This window comes from Spea bombifrons, chromosome 1, assembly GCF_027358695.1.
Source record: "Spea bombifrons isolate aSpeBom1 chromosome 1, aSpeBom1.2.pri, whole genome shotgun sequence".
Lineage (NCBI taxonomy): Eukaryota > Metazoa > Chordata > Amphibia > Anura > Pelobatidae > Spea > Spea bombifrons.
This window is the reverse complement of record NC_071087.1, coordinates 36,308,871-36,327,984: the sequence shown is the minus strand read 5'-3', so window position 1 is coordinate 36,327,984 and position 19,114 is coordinate 36,308,871. Positions and strand designations below refer to the sequence as shown.

At 39.2% G+C, this 19,114-nt stretch overlaps 1 protein-coding gene across 1 annotated transcript; it reads right to left on the bottom strand.

Moving 5' to 3' along the window:
* Positions 1-1,417: 1,417 nt before the first annotated feature.
* Positions 1,418-13,095, bottom strand: PRMT9 (protein arginine methyltransferase 9). Its single transcript, XM_053460683.1, has 12 exons — positions 12,835-13,095; positions 11,260-11,408; positions 9,303-9,539; positions 9,050-9,217; positions 8,252-8,354; positions 8,039-8,142; positions 7,390-7,582; positions 6,481-6,664; positions 5,540-6,221; positions 4,175-4,328; positions 3,291-3,416; positions 1,418-1,846 (listed from the first exon to the last, which is right to left on the bottom strand). Exons 1-12 carry the CDS (start codon positions 13,021-13,023, stop codon positions 1,625-1,627), a joined length of 2,511 nt encoding a protein of 836 aa, XP_053316658.1. The 5' UTR covers positions 13,024-13,095; the 3' UTR covers positions 1,418-1,624.
* Positions 13,096-19,114: the final 6,019 nt, after the last annotated feature.

Genomic DNA, 19,114 nt, shown 5'->3' with positions numbered 1-19,114 from the left:
TGGTGATTCACTAAAGTGAGCTATCAGAGTCTGCAGCAGAGTTGTGGTTTCAACTCGCTGACTTCGCTTTGTATTCGGTCCAGCGCCAGCGAGCTTCTGCTGTATGACATGCGGAGCTGGTTCTGTAGAATCCATAAGTAAATGAGTAGGATTTTCTTAAGGTCCCCTCACTCATTAAATTACACATTACTTATTGAATAAACCCCAACATTAATTCAAAAGTTGCCTTTTATGTAGTCTGTGATGTAGTCTAATTGTGATGGCTAGACGACTGGGTCAGAGTCTCCAAAACTGCAGGGGTCCAAGCGAGGAAGAGTGACAAACCGGCAACAGGGTCATGGGAGGCCAAGGCTTATTGATGCACACGGGGGCGAAGGCTGGCCCGTGTGGTCAAATCTAACAGACAAACTACTGTAGCTCAAATTGCTGAAAAAAGTTACTGCTGTTTCTGGTGTCAGAACACACCGTCCATCACAGTTTGCCGGGTATGAAGCTGCGTAGCCACAGATGCATAACTCGTGTGCGTCGGGTACCTGGAGTGAACATGGCACCAGGATGCATCTTGAAACTTACAGGATCTGCTGCTAACGTCTTGGTGCCAGCTACCACAGCACACATTCAGCGGTTGAGTCCATGCCTCGACCCGTCAGGGCTGTTTTGGCGACAAAAGGAGGACCTACACAATATTAGGCAACTGGTCGCAATGTTAAGTGTAATAAAATGTGATCTGTTATATGTATAACATAAGATTTAGAGGCAATTAAGGCCTGGCCACCTTGCCAATAACTAAGAGAAGTTCTGATATTTTAATGCTTTCTTTCCCTGGCAAAATTACTGCCGGTGTAGAACATAATTCCCTGTCCTTGTAAGCATACTGCCAGTTTTGCTTACATTTCTATGTTTAAGTTTAATTAAGTTGATTGGAAACTGCTGTTGATTAAATTTTAGGATATATTACTAAATTACTATATTTACTTCATTATTTAAAAATGCTTTGAAGCTTGGTTTTAGCAACTGGTTTCAATTCTTTGGTTATAGATTAGTCTAATTTTTTTTGCACACACTAAAACAAAATCCTGTTACAAGTGAATGTATTGTAAACCCGCTTTATTTCCGTATAATGTATATAACCTACGCATTCTGTATTCTACTCAGAAGCTTCACTATCCTGGGTACATGCCTGTGCGTTATTTTATTGTACATAATAAAGCTTTTGCTTAAAACATTTGTCTTGTTTACTTATAGGTTGATGATAGTCTCTCTTGCTTGTTATGTTTAATCAACATATTGTGAGCATATACCTATGTGCTTGGAATCTGTTTATAGCCCATTAAAACTTGAAACATTTGGTTTACCTTTAACTCATCTCTTCCAGAATTTAAAAAAGGTATAAGTATGAACCAGCCACACTAAAACATAATTTAATATTTACATACAGCAAAACATATGGTATGTTACAAGGGTAGTATAGAATTGACATTTTTTGTCTTTTTGAATCTAGTTATAAAATAAATGGGAACAGCAAGACTTCTGCTTGTCACGATACTTTCATACACTGCAGTCTTTGGAATGTGAATATAAAGCATTGTCTCTACAGTGGCAGCAGTACCGAGCTGCTTGTTTGTTACCGAGCCCTGTTTAATGTCATGCTGATGTTACTGTTCTGGATCTGGACATCAAGCAAAAGTTCTTCCCCTTGAACCACATCGAGCGGGTTTTCTAAGACAAATGCAGCTTGTTTCCAATGAGAGGTTTCGCCAGATGTATCTAGGCTAAAGTCCTCATCAAGATAAAGATGGTACCAAAAAGACACAGCCGTCACGTGCCCTGACTTACAGACACGCACCTGCAGATAAGGATTAAAACAAGGTTTTAAATTCAAGGCAGGTTAATAGCATGCGTATTTCAGAGAGCAGTGCATTTGCTTGCTACAATAAGGCCACTTTTCTCATTTCTACACCGGAATCGAATTTTAAAAATCATTAAATTGGCCAGCGTCGTTGAATACGGGAGGTCCTAGGTCTTCCACGTTACCATTTGCAGACCAGTACTCACCAGCGTTTGATATATTTATATAGCACCAACAGATTCCATAGCGCGGTTAAAATCAGTGGGATAATTTAAAGGGCTCTGTAGGTGAGCGTCAGAAGTTTAAATTTGATTCTGGAGGGTACGGGGAGCCGATGGTGCGATTGGGACAGTGGAGCTGCAGATGAGGGATATAATATTTTTTTTTGTTGTTTCTTTTGTGAGGAATGGGCAGATTCAGGAGATGTTTTTCAGGTGAAGGCAGCAGGATTTGGTGAGGGACGGGATGTGAAGGATGAAGAAGAGAGCAGAGTCAAGTGTGATAGCAAGGCAGCGAACTTGGTCTGTAGGATGGATAGTGTTGTTAACAGTAAGAGATATGTCAGGGATTGTGGATAGTGCAGATGGCAGGATTACCATAAGATCAGTCTTGGAGATGTTGAGCTTTAGGTAATGGGAAGCCATCCATAATGCAACTCCTGAAAGATTGTGAGCCGAGTTAGAAGAGAGGGGGGGGAAAGGTCAGGAGAGGAAATATAGATATATGCATATAGGTGGTATTGGAAGCCAAAGGAAGATATCAAAGCTCCATTTTTCAGAAGACTTCAAATATGAAAGGATTAAAGCTGAACAGTCACCTTCAGGTTAACTGAGTTTATTTTAATTTCTTAAAAACCACTCACACAGCGTTTTTTTCTTTTCAGTGAAAGGGACACTCCAGCCATCATATGCACATAAAAGCCAAAACACCCACTTGCAAATATATGGGGGGGGGGTCTGCATAATCCCCACATATACATTAGCTACTTCGGATGCAGAAGATGTGTTCGGCCAGACATCTCTTTCCACGTAATATATATCACCAGTCAGCTCCAGGACCAACACGTGCCCCACTGCGCATGAGGTGTGCACTTCAATGCATTCGTTGTTAAATTGGCGGCCTTAGACAATACAGTGTTCCTTTAAGGGGATATATATAGATATATATATATATATATATTTTTTTATATAACATTGTGGATGCATGTGACAGAAATCCAGTGAAAATAGTAGGCACTAAAACAAAGCTACGAATGTTGAGTAAGATGTTTTAGACATTTTCCATCTGCTTTGAAGCCCTTTTTCTAGGAAGACAGTAGTAGTAGGATGTAACGTATTATATATGCACACGGGGAGGTGGAGAATATTTAACCATGCTAATTTACAAGTTTGGATTATATACAGTTCATTGACTACTTGCCTAAACTTTCTGCCAGCCTTACCTTAATTTCAGTATTGGAGTTGTAATTGGAACAAGGATTCATCAGATCCAATTTATATAGGTCTACTGGCTCACTTAAAGGAGTACAGGGAAGAGCAGATAGATTCAGAAATACATGAACGGGGACCTTTGGGATGAGATTAAAGAGAGATTAAAAACACTGACCATTCTGTTTGATTTACATGTACTGCAATCACATACATAAACTCAAAGAAAGAAAGAATACTGCAACAAATATATATAATCTGACAATATACAAGTGATTTATAAAGATACCAGGGGCACAACAAATTAGAAGGCTGTGATTGCATCACTGTATACATAGATGAGATATTTTCTGTAATCAGTTGAGTTAAAAATTAATAAATCTGTGACCAAAAAGTAACTCAACCATATGATGATTCCTATTTGTAGGGCACTTGTGCCAAAAACATATTCAAAATTTAACTACTTTACAGGAGATAAAGTATCCCATCCAGAATATACATGAATAAAGGATGGCAATTTGGTATTACACATAATTACGATGCAAGATGCAATTACGGGCAATTGGCATCTGCTTTATAAGGGTTTTTTGCCTTCCTCTGGATCAACATAGTAGGGACACAATATGTATATAGGTTGAACTTGATGGACTTTGGTCTTTTTTCAACCTTATGAACCATGTTACTATGTTACTTAGATTGATTTCATCGGTTATATTTATAAACTTGTCAAATCTTCATATGCCGTCTGCCGGTGCCATTTCACTTAATACACTCATTGGATAGTTTGTGGATTTTTAGCGGAGGATATAGAAACAGAAAAACTGCATGAGTATTCTGGGAGATCACGGTCAAAGGCATGTTATTGGAGAATTTTAATAAGTGGAGAATAGCCGTTTACCTTGAACCGATTAATGGAAGGTGCTATGAGAAAGCCAAGTGTAGGATCTGTGCCTTGCACAGCACTCTCTCGTGTTAAAGCATGTGATTCTATAAGCAAGCCACGCATTATGATCCACTGAGGAAATATCTTGCCTCCAGACTGTAACAAACACCTATAAAACAGGAGTAAACACATCAGACATTGAGGATACTAAAATAATGGAAATGTCATTTGTATCAGAATGATATATGTAATAATACAAAATTTAGATATAAAAAACCAAAAAAACACCTTTGTTCGGCCTGGAACCGAGGGCACGGGTTTGGTATTTGGGTTTTTCGTGGCATTTTCAAACTTATGACTCGTAACGGGGCTGTCCACAGTGCTTATATACTATATGACCAAAAGTATATGGACACCACTCCTAATTACTGAATTTAGGTGTTTCAGCCACATTAATTGAAAAAAGGCAGCCATCTCCATGAACAAACATTACCAGTAGAATAGGCCATACTAAAGAGCTCAGTGACTTTAAATGTGGCACTGTCATAGTATACCACCTTTGCCAGTTTGCGGAATCTCAGTAGACCATGCACACTCAAGAAGAGGGCTGAGTGTTATATATATATATTTTTTTTTTTTTAAAAAAGCCTGTCCTTTTTCACATGTATGAGCAAGTATGCGTGATTAAGGGAATGAATGAGTATCTGTGAATGAATGAGAACATGAACGAGCGAATGAGAGTGTGTGTGATAGCCTGGATGCATAAGTGTGTGGGGGGGTTGATGGCGTGGCATAGGGAGCCTGTAAATCACACTCCTATCATGCACAGGTTCTAGCATGTACTGGCTGGCTGGGCATGATAGGAGTGTGATTGCTGTTAGTAATTATATATACATATATATATATATAATATTTATTTTTTTGTCCAATTTTGGTGTGTTAACCACACTTTTAATAAAAGTACACAGAAAAAAAACATTAATACATGATAGGAGGAGTGCGATTGCTGTTAACAATTATATATCTATATATAAATATTGTTATTGCATTTTTTAGTCCAATTTTGGTGTGTTACTTTTAATAAAAGTGTAGTTAATTATTATTTTCGGCCAAGTGAATCCTGAATTTTCATTTCGGTGCATCCCTACTCACTACAGAGCTCCAAACTGCCTCTGAAAACACCATCAGCAAAAGCCTTATGCTGTAGCTGAGCAGCATTCTAAGGGGTATGAGACTGTGTGCGGTGTGGGTCTTTGAAATTTTGCTGTTGGATCATTCTAAAGAATCCCTCGTTTCATATGCATTTGTCCCCACCTCCCCAGCTATTTCCCATGCAAAATATGTATTCAGGGAGATGCACAAGAACAAATATTCAACTACCTAGCTATAGCAGCTTTTTCCATCACCTCTTGTCTCATTAGACCACAGATATCAACAACATCAAGAATGATGAGGCTCCACAGCTTGTCTAAGTTGGGTCTCTGTAAAACGTCACCATCTGCATCTAACTGGCTCAACCAAAACACCAGGTTGTCCTTAGCAAGTCCATTGATTTCTAAAAGTTTCTCCAGTGCTACACGATGCTGCGGCTTCTCAACAGAACTGTAGGACTTGACATGTCCAAGCTGTGCAGCAATCAGGGGCAAAATGGAAAATCCTTCAGAAACATCCAGAATGTATAGTGGGTCATTTGCAGCAGAGGCAGTGCTTCTATCCCAAGTAAAGCCGTTCTCTTTGGGTGATAATGAGGAGACAACCTTTTCCATTGCAGCCTTGAAGTTCTCATGATAAAGAACATTGTTCAGTAAGGCAATTTCACCGGATTCCAAAACGCACCGCTCCCGTGCCACATCCTGGAGACTGGTGGTATGTAGGCTGGCTAGCGCATCACACAGCTCATTTTCGTTTTCCAGGACCATGTTCTCAGACTGGTCACTGCTACCAGCACCACCTGCAAGCTCTCCATCTTTGTAAACTCTAGCAAGATCACATTGCAAATAGCAATCTGGACAGGAAATAGCTACTTCTATAATCTCTCCAGGTCTGACAATGTAACCACCATCTGTAGAAAGGAATCAGAAACAAAGATATACAAATATAACACATCTAAAGGAGGTTTTTATTACAACAGTCATATTCCGTAAAATGCTAAGCATTTGTATTTCCATTTATAACTATTATCCATTACGGAGATGGTAAACTGATTAGGCTTGAGTCTTAACATCAATCTCAGAAAAAATACCAGACTCTTTCTATAATCAGTTTAAATAAATCTTGCTTTTGCCGCAGATTGACACTGAAAGCAGCGAATAGCCACTTACCTGGAACATTTTGCACAGGAAAAACAGCTTGTTCCCAGCAGGTTTCCTCACTAGGTCCAGTGGACAAGCTGTTTTCACTGTCTAGATGTAGCACAAACCAAGTTATAAAGCAATCGAGCTGGCCTTCTTCAAGAACAGGAACAGATACACTGCAAGACTTCCCAGCAACAATACTTTCCAAGTCCTACCCAGGGAAAAAATACACACAATTTTTCCATTAATTCCATTAGAACTGGTCATTATCCATCAACATGGCAAGCAGCGAGTGAAATTATACCAGTGTACAAAGTAAAATTATGTTAGATGGTTGTTAGCCTCGTAATAGACTAAGTATGTAAGTGTAGGGATCTCTTCTGATTCTGTACCCGTATGTCTTCCATGAACTCATGTTATTGTTAATTGTAATGTTATTAGTAATTGTGTATGCTCCCTTACTGTAATAGTGCTATGGAATCTGCTCAATGTAGATAGAATATAAGAAACATTCGTACATTTGTACAACATCACAGAGCATAAACGCGGCATGATATATATATAACAATAGAGTCCACAAGTTATTAAACAAACGCATAAGATAAATCAACAGGTTTAGGGGAACCTGAATTTCCAGCAGATACCAGTATACAGCGCTGCAATTCAAAAGTACACAAGGGATTCATAGGCCTAGAAACAATACTCCCCATACCTATTTACCGGCTACTAAGAGAATCAGGCTACCAACAGGGTGGTGTACATGACTTCTATATTTCTACAAGTTATTACAACAAAGTTCACCTCAGCAGAATATGTTCATTACAGAACATCACATTTTATGCATTAACCTCACTTTGCAGTTATATTAATAGTGACATATTAAGGGGGTTTAAGAAGCAAGATTAGTATTTCTGAGAGCAGGATCTTCATGTTTACCTGCAGACTGTTGAAATCTACAGTAAGTGCTTGGAAGGGCTGACTGAGACTTTTATAACCTCCAGGAACTCTGCTCATTTTCTCTGTGTCGTACGGCTCAGTTACATCATCAGATCTATGGTTGCCAGGAACAGGACTCCAGAACTGCAATTCTTCTCCTAGTTTCACACCAGCCACTTCTTTCACACCCACTCTAGAGAACAATGAGTGAAAACATGCCGTATCAAAGCTTTCTACGAGTTATTGCTGTCATCACCCTTTCCTAATCAAGCTTTCCTTTACACGCTAGAATTTGGATTAGGACATTCTAATACGAATATCTAAGTATATTCTGTCACTAAAAAATTCAACAGAAACAATTCCTACATACTGTGTTAAACACACTATATTGGAACAATTAGCCATTTGTTATAAAATATTTCAATTTTCAGAGCCGCTTAGTGAGCAATAAGTTAAGAAGACAGAATGCATGATAAGAATCAGAAATGAAAAAGAAAACACACGTGCAAATCTTAACACAGCATATGGATATTTTTTACGTTATGATTAAATATCACAATAAAACGGATATTTTCTTGATTCGGAAAAAATACTTTATTTTACACGCTTCATGTTCAAACATGGGATGATAATATCAACCTGTGCCTACCTGTGATGTCTGCGTATTTCCTGACACTCTACTGCCATGCCGTAAATCACAGCACCTGCAGGTATTACCCGTCCATACCCATCACCACATGCTTCTTCTTTAGGCTGGAACAGACATATACTAAATATCATGTAACACCATAAATATTTAATAAATATCATGTTGGAACAGGGCACAACTTATTGAACAGGGGAACCATTGACTTTTACCAACCTTTGGCTTTAAAAGCAAGTGCTTCCAAGCATGAATGAGAGTCTCAACTATGCCTTCTCCAAATAAACCAGCATCTAAAGTCTCTGTGACCACCAAAGAAACTCTGAAAAAAATAATAAATATTGTAAATGGAAACCTATTTAAATTTCTTCTAGCAAGAAGAAATAAGCAGATTGGGATCACATTGCTTTATACTGAATTCTCTATTCACAAACATCTATACGAGCAGTCAGTAAGCTAATTTTAAAAGTAGAAATACACTGCATCAATAAAAACCCAAAGGACGGCAACTAGGGGATACAGGCTGGCTAATGCACCATTTGTGTTTCACTACCAAATGTATGTGATGGAGCGGGTATAATACAAGAATAATGCCCTGAACAATATACTCAGAAGGCTTAGTCTGCATGGTGGTGGTGATGAATCTGGTCAGCTAGATGCTATGGTATTATTTTGAATAAATAAGCAGTTAAAGGGAAATTATTTTTACATTATTTGAAAGGTATAAAAGAAGGTACATTTAATACAGATATGTCTTATCCTCTACCAACAATGCAAATAATTGAACCACGGTTCTAAGAAAGATTGATCGCAGGGTTTTCTTTCCCTGTTACCATATTTAGCACATTTTCACGTTCACCACTTTCTTAGGCAAAGTGCCAACTGTGCCACAATTAGTTTCCATAGTGATGGACCCACCGTCGAAACTTTGCCCCAGAGCTCCATTGTAAAAATACGACTCAACTACGTTGAACCGTCTCAGTTAGATCTGTGGCAATTGTTCTTTTTGCTACATACTTTTCAGGGATGTTTTGGGGGATTTGTATATCGTAGGACTTCATGTGGAGAAGCTTGATCCCATCTTCCATTTGATTGGCTGCCACCACCTCACAAGCAAGTTCATACATGGTCTTTGAGAGCTCACAGCCATAAACTCGCAGGGCCCCGGCCTTTTTGGCAAACATGCTGAGGAAAAAAAAAATAAAGATGAAAGAATTGCTCCAAGATGCAATTATGACTGCACTACAGTAAATAAATAATAAAAATATACCTCAGGATGCCTGTTCCAGTCCCGATATCAAGAACTGTTTTGCACCCAGCCTGGACTGCTTTCTCGACGGCTTTCCGATACATTAGATTCCTCTTGGTATCATTGAGCATGACAAAATGCCACCGTTCGACCAGCCAGTTTGCAACACGGTAGAAGTTTTCTTTGGCGTCCAAAGAACGTGGGTTCAACTTCACAGCTTTGTAGAAATAACCTGCTGCTTCATCTCGGAAGCCCAGTCTGATTGTACAAAAACATAGAACTACTTATGTTACTGATAATGAATAGCAAACAATACAGATAACAAGTATAATATTAAGTACAGAATACCATGGGGCTTGATACCGCCTTGAATATGAAAATATTTTGTAACAGAAATTAATCGTTGCTACCCAGGAGAAATTAAAAAGGGATAGTTTTGTCCTAGGGAGTTATTCCAAAGAATAAAGCATATTACACTACTGAGAAATTACTTTAACATGTATTTTTTTTTTTTTAAATAACTCCACGGGACATTAAACTATCCTTTTTAAATTAATGAAGTTATAAGAAGTTGCAGTTCCCCATCTCCTTCATGTTCCAACGATCCCCATGATCGACTGATTTGACAGCCTAGTTGCAGGAAACCGCTCTCATTGATTTTAATGCAATTGTTAGACCCCCTGTCATTCTCTGCGCCAGCACTGCAGCTGACTTGCAATAAACATATTACATCAGGAGACGTGTTCAACTGAACGCATCTCCTGCACAGAAAATAGAAGAAAGGATCCCCCATGGATTTGCAAGGAAGCAATACTCAGCTTTCATATGCATTGAAGTGCATATGATGACTGGAGTTCCCTTTAAGGGTTTAAAACATCTATACAATCTGGCCGACGAAAAGTCTTTGTATCGCAATCAGTAAAATGCCCAAATTAAATACATTATGCTGTAGTGTGTAGTAACACGACTTACAGGCGCCACCTGACATTGTCTACACATTCGATAAGGACACTAAAAATGTAATGTGTCCGATTTTTAGTGGTGGTTTATTTTAAGATGTTTAAACAGTCATATATAGAAGCTAATTTTACCCACATTCCTCCAGTGGCAGTGGTTTAAATCGTATGGAAGAATTAAAAAGAGCATTGTAGTAATTGACACTTAAAGATCACACAATGCAGCAGACCGAACTTCCGCAAAAAGGCAGAGCCTAAAGACACACCCTTTCCCCAGATTGGAGGAACGGGAAGAGGGTGTGCCAAGAAGCTCCGCCCCCCCCAAATTCAGAGAGCCAAGAATAATAGAGAGATTCACTGAGAAAGAGAAGCGTTTCTGCACCTCTCCTTCTCTGTATTGAGTGAGAGTGCGAGTGAAAGCATGAGAGTGAATGAGAGAGTGAATGAGGGTAAAGGACAAAGAGTTTCCGAACTTAAACATTGCCTGAACCAAAAGGGCAGGAAGCAAAATTTGTTGTCGGAAAACGAATGGACCAAAAACCAAGCGAAAAATGTGTCCGGATTGGCTTTGGGCCATTTGCACAAGTCTTATAGATATTGGTTTCTTTTCTTGGTCAAATCGAATGAAAAGCACTGCCTACTAATGAATTACGCCAATACAAGAGTTATTTTTTTCTCCATTGTCATACACCTTAGCATCTCTGTTTTTGAGCAGTTATAAAACATTTTACAAACATTTAAGCTGTTAAATGAGCAGCCAGAGGAAGAAGCAGGGAAACAGGGAATATCATTACAAATAAATATCAAATAATGTGTTAAAAAAAATGAATGTTTAGTCAGTTTATTTTTCTATTCTATTGACAAACATCAATTTCTTTTTCAAACCAATCACAGAGCCTCCGCAATGAAGGTGGCCAGGGAAACTAAATGTATCTTCATACAGAAAATATAGCATTATTGTATATATTTACACGTTGTTTTTAGAAGAAGAAGAAACACAAGCATGATGACCTATTTCTTACCGGAACAGTTGCTCTCCCATACTGTTGCAAATGACATCATCAGTAGGAAAAAGCTCTAAGGCCTGCTCATAGCAACTAAACAGATCTTCACTCCGGTTAATAGCATACAGCTCTTCAGCCCATTTCAAGAGTGTGTACTGAAACGTCTCCTACAAAACAAAACAGAAAAGTCTATCATTTACTAAGAATGGCAATGTTTTAAATACTGTTGGGCAGTTACTGATATTCCTAGAATTAGTTAACACATCTGCAAGAGGAGGCATAAAGTAGCCAGGGTTTTACAGCATATCTCCTAAGCTCCTTATTTAAGTACTTCAGATGGTGGTAACACCCCACTTTTGGTATGCAGTGCCAATATGGGCCGCTGTCATTAAAAAGGGACATTATGAAGCTTGAAACAGTGCAGATGTGGGCTAGAAAATAAATACAAGGAATGGAACACCTTAACTATAAAGAAAGGCAAGAGAAAAAAGGCAGAGTTTATATGATCTCATTATTCAACTACATACAGGAACAATACAGCCGCTCTCCGATGACATGTTCATTAATGGGACTGATGAAAGAACATGAAGAAAGTAATTTTCCTTTAACCCCTTCGTGACAATGGCTGATTTTATTTTTTGTACCCTTCGTGGCAATGGCTGTTTTAACATTTCTGCGCGCCTCATGTTTAGCTGTAATTTTCTTCTTTCCTCACTGAACCCACACAAGTTATATATTGGGGTTTTTTCAGGACAAGAAGGGCTTTCTTTAGATGTCATTATTTTGATTGTATCATATCATTTACTATAAAAAAGAGTATACAATATGGTGAAAAATTGAGGAAAAAAATGACTTATTTTGACTTTTACTCATCTATAAAAATGAAAAAAAACTACTGTTGTCCTGAGTTTAGAAATACCCAATGTTTTTTGTTTTTTTCTGCTATTTCCAAACCATTTTGTTTCCAAATCTGGTAGTTCTTCCACCATGTTCTCTACACCAGAAACAATAAAGATGTGGAATTCACTGCCCACTACCCCGTGCGATATATGCCTTTAAATATGTTACACTTTTATTTATTTTTTTAGCAAAGAAGAATATACAGGGATAGAATTGGTTTATAAGGATGGGATTAGTTATAAATTGTTGGCCCAGTGAGAAATCAGATTTTGGAGTCAATAAACATTTTTGTTTGAAATAAACCTCTTGAAATATTAACCCTTTTATAGCAGACTGCAAAATGGCCAAATGTGGTAAACAAATGGTTTAATACCGGTTCTCGCAGAAACCTTGACTTACAAATAAGCTTAATTGACTCACCTGCATTGAAGCAGGAATATCAACCTTAACATTGGCAGCAAAAGCACCGATTTGGTTTACATATAATCACAGCATAGGAAGCCCCAGACTGTGTGACCTTTGAGACTAGGCCCCTTCACCCTGATACTGGGGGGCAAATACCCTGATGCTCTGGGTAAAGCACCAAGAGTTCCCTGTAATGCCTATAAGGTCCCATTACTCTAGTAAGGATCGTATACAATGTACAGAACAAAATGTATACTAAGTAGGGTTTGCTATGGCGGAGACATGCACCTTGAAGTCATCCCTGAGCTCAGGAGCGAGGCTGAGCACCAGCAGGAAGTGGGCATATGCTGTCCCGTAATCCTGTTCCTCCAGACAGTGCTGGGCACTCTGCACACTCTTGGAGATCAGCGCCCTCCTTCCAGCCGCCCGCCCGGCCTTTCTCCCTTTCCTGGAGTTTCTGCTGCTCCCCTCACTCATCTTATCAGCCCTTACGTAGCTGAATGGCAGCAACTAATGTTATAGTGCAGTACCACTGAACACCGAAAGAACCCAGTCAAACACGCACGTCACGGACCAGAGTGCTTAACGCACGCGGCACAAACAGCTTGACGCTTGTCTCTATTACACTAGCCATATTGGCGGAGACATTTGCAATAGAATCTCCACAAGCCGTGAGCTCCAGGCAAATGGCTAATACCCATGGACTCTGCGCCTTGCGCTGGGCTGGGCTGTCATTGGCTGTCTCTAATGTTTAGAACTTTCTGTTACGTAGGAACGTGATGTCAGTGCGTGTCTGGATGCTGACAGGCTTGGTGGGGTTAAGTGAGGGAACCTGTGAGGGGGCAGTCATGTCATGAGTATGGAGAGAGAAAGTTAATGTTAACGTGATGATAGGGCGTTAAATGTCACGAAGAAAGTATCGTGTATTCGGCATACATGCGACCAATGCTATGGAAATGCTTGTCTGTGTTATACTATATTGGCCATTTTCTTTAGGGCTCGTATAGTGGTGATTTTTGCGTACATACAGAGTGTCAGTTCTATGGGAGATGCGACCATCTGCAGGATTTTAATTATAAATAGTAAAATAAATAAAACACTGCACTTTAACCCCTTCTTTAGTGAGGGTATATTTGGAGCCAAAAAACCTGGGGCTTTTTCGGGGTTTTTGCACCGTTTCCTGAATCATGATTCTCCTTTAATTTGTGCAAATTACAAAGTACTTTTTTCCCCAAGGACAGACAGTTAGTATGAATAATACATTGAAATAATACACCTACTCAATACAGGGGAAGCAGTGGCCTGTCGTTGTCACTGTTATCTGGGTTTCTAAACCCATATTTGTATTTTCATACTAGGATTCTAGTAGAACAAAGCAGAGCAGTATTATCAATGTAGCCAGATATGGGATGCTTCAGCTGATTGGGCCATTCAGTTTGTCGCTATGGTGATAAGATAACTTTTAACGCTTTGCACCCAAGACAATTTTACTCATAATCCCCACTGACTTTTGAACACAAAGTTTACATTCTATTAGCTGAAACCACAAAGCCGTAACGGCTACCCGATGCACCAATGTGAATCAATTAATGACCATAGCATGGTGTGGAAAAATAGAATTACCCCCTCCCATAATTTGCATGGGTATATTTGCCTCTATAGGGGAGATTCATTTAAGATGAAGCTTTACTCTGTCTTAAAAACAGTTGGACGTGCAGTGAAGCACTGGGAGTTATAACCGCACTACATATTCATTAATATATTATTACATTTTCTGGCTCACGTTCAAGTTTAAACTTTCATTTTATTTAAAGATCTCATCTTGGATGAAACTTCTATTTATGTACATATTGGTTTTTTTATTGCAATAAATTGTAGTTTTATAACTAGCCAATAGCAAGAGATCAGACAGAATAATGTATGGCAGTTGATTAATGATTACTAGGAGAAATGTGCTGTGTTCAGCTACACTTCGGGCTAAATCAGTGATGCCCAAGTAGTAAATGGTTTATAATATCAATGATGCAATAAGGGAAACAGTATCAGGTTTTCAGTCAAACTGGAATTATAGAGAAGCCACTGTAGTCCCATCCTGCCTTAGATGCTCTTATCTCAACTAGCTAATTACTTATTAGTATCAGGAAAACACTAACTAATGAAGCCATAAAGAATCTTGTTTGGGCAGGGAAAGTCACCCAGCATATCACAACTGAATAAAAGATATCCTCCAGGCCTGTAGATATAGGAATAAAGTGAGATTATTATTATTTATTCTTTTTATAGGATTTGTCAATGCTAACCTACAGCACTGTATACAGCTCTATTTTATACTGAAGGAGAAAATATATTCTTTTTCCTATGGATTTGCCTATAAAGTGGTGCTCCTTGGATTGTTATCATTTAGTCATGTTCAGCATACCAGAGAATACCTTATTGTGGCATAGGACAGTGTCCCCACAAGAGAAAGCCCTATGATCGCAGAAGAGTTCTTCACCCTCCAACCGGCCCCCCTCGGTTTAAGCCTTTTGGGTTTGAGCGGTCGTGGGACCTCCTGATGATCCTCTGAGACCCGGCACAGATTCTAAGGGTGCAAAGGCAGGATATACAAGACAAGCTGTAATCAGGGAGCCGGGGTGGTCAGGACAATCGATATTTCAAAGCTGAGGTCAGAAAGCCAGAGTTCAGGGTAAACAATAAATCAGAGCCGAAGTCAGGGAGCCAGGAACGGATAGTCAGGATCAAGTTGGGTCAAATACACAGGATCATTAATGGATAATGCACTAGGACAGGATACACTATGGCAGGTACAACCATCAGAAGGCAAGGTGTAGCGGGTTACTGGGATTTATATAGGTCTAGGAATGAGAAAAGGCACCTAATTTGGGTTTGCCACCAAAATTTGAAAGGCGTGACATCATATGTTGAGGGCGTCCGTTCGCTGCCGTCTTGAGTGTGGCACTGCTGTGGCCACTATAGTATGTAGGGACCGGAGCAGAGGAAGAGGAGGCAGATGCCGTAGAATCCCTCACGCGTGGGACAGTGAATGTCCCTGATGGTTGAATGGACCCCTCGGTCCCAACGGGTGGTCTAGCCCGCTGGTGCACCTATGAGTACATAACACGTTTATAGCGAACCCTCCATAATAAGGTGACCAAAGTACTGAATTAGAATTTTATATATTTTATTATTATATATTTCATACGTGTGACTTTCACCTCAAGCCTAAATAGGAAAGCATCTAGCAGACTATAGACACTTGCAATTAATCAGGTGAATAGATTAACCAGCAGCAGCACAATTACATATCATGCATGAAAATCTAAATAGGGACTCGTTCTTCAAAATCATGACGTGAATGTGTAATTGCTGCTCCGTTTAAAGAAGGCTTAATTGCGTTATGACACAGGGAACGGTCTGCAGACATAAGTTTTGTAGGTCTGCCGGTATTTACTTTTTTCTCCATATCTTGTGCTTGCCTGGGTGAACACTGTATGACGTGGGTGTGGTTTGTTTGCTTATTTCTGTAATCACGTGTGAACGGTTTTCTTGGCTTCCTTTGGAATACAGTCTGTTTTTCTACAGCAATTTAGCAGATTCTTATTAGAGCCCATTACACTAATGGATTATGGCCATTGGCTGCATAGCAGTAGCTGCACTGTGCAGGCTATTGTGGCTGGGTGCTCCATGGGGTCACATTATGGGACCCCCTTTTACAAATGCAGTATAGTGTGAGTGTGTGTGCGCACGCATAGGAGGCTGCAAGTGTCTTAATTCAGCACCGTTTGTCAGTTGTACTATTGTTAATTGTTGATTAAACTAAGTATCACAATACAACAGTGACAACACACATCAAACACCATATGTCACCAAAGCACCATTATAGCAAACAATGTTCCATCTAATTTTTCTTAGTTGGCGTGCACAGAAAATTTCTCTTGTGCAAAAAGTTTCACAGAGCAAAAATTTTGTGCGCACAATATCCGCGCCGCATAAAGTTTCAAAAAAATTATCATTTTTTTCTTTTTTGGGGAAAAACTGTTGTGCACACAATTTTTGGACGTGTGCGCTCTCTAAAAAAGCTATGTGCGCGCGCACAAGCGCACAGCTTAGAGGGAACACTGATAGCAAATCAATAGATGAATGGTTACGAAAATGCTATCAGTACACAAGTGGTGGTAACTTGCAATTCTCATGCAGAATTTGAAAAAAATGCATTTTCACTAAAGCTACTATGGTAAAAGTTTTGCACCAAAATTGCTATTATACATGAGCTGTATAAGTTATAATAACATTATCTTTTCACACCTTATTTATAAATACCGGTAACTGTTTAGGGAAGTATAAGGTACATGGCCTGGCTGGCAATGAAGCTTTATGCTCATGTAGTCTTCTGTTGGAGCAGCAAATTGAATGAGTACAGGGTGCTGTTGGCCAAGTCCCACCAGGCATTTGCCAAATGCTTCAAATGGCTAGTCCAGGCCTGATTAGTTATGGGCCAGTAGTTTCTCACAGCATACATTCCCGTGAGATAAAGAAACAACCATCATGCTGGCAAAATACACCTTTTTTAACTGTATTTTTTATTGATGTTTGATGATACAAAATGTGCTGTTAAACTCTACCACTTAATCTGAATAATCTGACGATCATCAAATTGTTATGTGAATTTGATAATACGTTTCACAATGCGGACCTTAGGAGACCAGCATATGATAATGCTGATTCTTCTAAAGAAAGCCACGGTGTCGGTTCTGAGTCACCTTGGGGTGAATCATAAGTTGGTTTCTCTCTGTCTTTTGTTGTCTTCACATGTTTTAAACTCAGGAGACAGGATCTGAGTCTTAGTTTGAAGATGTTTTTCATTAATTGTACTTTATACTTATATTACTTTTTTCACCATTTTAAAATATCACAAGTCATAGGACACATAAGAACAGAGGTTAGGAACAGAGCAAGGCTTAAAACCTCATCCCTACACTTAAGTCCCATTAATAAAAGCATATCTAGTAATGGCAAGGACAGAATTCATTACTGTTAGGATTGTTGTTCTTAAGCAGTAGACACAGGGATACCAGTCTTCCATGTCTTGTCTTTTAAATAACCAGTCTCCATTTATAGTTTACACAATCTAGCATCATACAGTAACAGACACGCACATGCCAAAATCATATGCTCACAAACACACACACTGACTCTAGCACTATATGTAAACACATACGCACTCATGCTAACACTGTACATACACACACATACACTGCTCCCCCTCTCACCAGGTGGAGACCACAGCGTGCTGCCTCTCTGCCACCGAGCCCAATCTCGTGACCAGGCAGTCCCATCCAGCAGGTGTGAATGCAGAAGCCTGCTGTAAGGACTCAGGAGAGAAGAGATCCAGGAGGATCTGTCATGACCCTACGGGGATCACCATGACATCACTGACATTCACAAGATATAAGAAGGATCCCCATATTGCGCTAGGAATAGTGCAAAACAAGTTAAGAAAGAACACTAAAAAAGAAATTATAAAATCTAATACCATTTAGCCCTACCACTACAAGTAGAGTATTATTAAATGAAAAATCTTTGCTACTCACAAACTCCTTAAGCCAGCAGTATTAAAAAATACAATAAAGGGTAATAAGAAAGGGATGGATGTTGCCCTCTAGAACATAAAATATATATATATTCCTCTAGATTGTAAGCTCGTCTGTGCAGGGCAGCACCTGTTGTTTCTGTAAGTCACTATGGAATATGATGGCGCTATATAACACAATAAATAATAACGTATTAATTGGGTTGATGTACAACATTGGCAGCTACTCTGCAGAAGAAATCCTAAGAGATTTTTGTATTTTAGTATAGGTTTCAAAAGAAGGCCCTACGTGTTTTGAAGAAAAAACTGTGGGGGCATCAAATATGGAAAATGGCAATCACAGTTTAACAGATTGTTAAAAATGCTAAAAAAAACAAAGAAAAAAAAAACTACAGACTTCAGGGCAGGAAAATCTCCTGGGTCTTGAAGAGGTTAATGTATCTTAAAACATCAAAAACTTTTGAAATCAGATCTTAATCTGATAAAAAAAATGTGAGTTCCCGTTTTTAGCCTACATTTATGATTATTTATATGCTAAAACATTTGTTCTGGTATGTTACAAACTATAGAGTTAAATATATAATTTGGATGGTTTTTAAATACAATATTTTGCATGATTTGTGTAGCACCAAGAAACACTTAAACACCGTACAGCCGTACACACGATCACTGCACACAACAAAAGAAACACATTACATGCATGCATTTGGAATGTTATCACTAATACTCTCCCGGATCGAATGCGATCCCATTCTGAATCCACGGCATCTCTAATGTTAATATGTTCATTGCCAGGTTTTAGCTTATCTCAGCCCATCTGCACTCTAAGGGTTAAAAGGTTAAAGGGAAAAAAACCCCATGAAGAAGAAGAGTCATGGAAAGACAAGGGGGTGTGGGGGAGGGAGGAGTGTGCATACTGAAGGGACGCTTGGAGATGTCTTGGAAGGGGGCGGGGGCGTGGAAGAAGGGAAAGGGGTG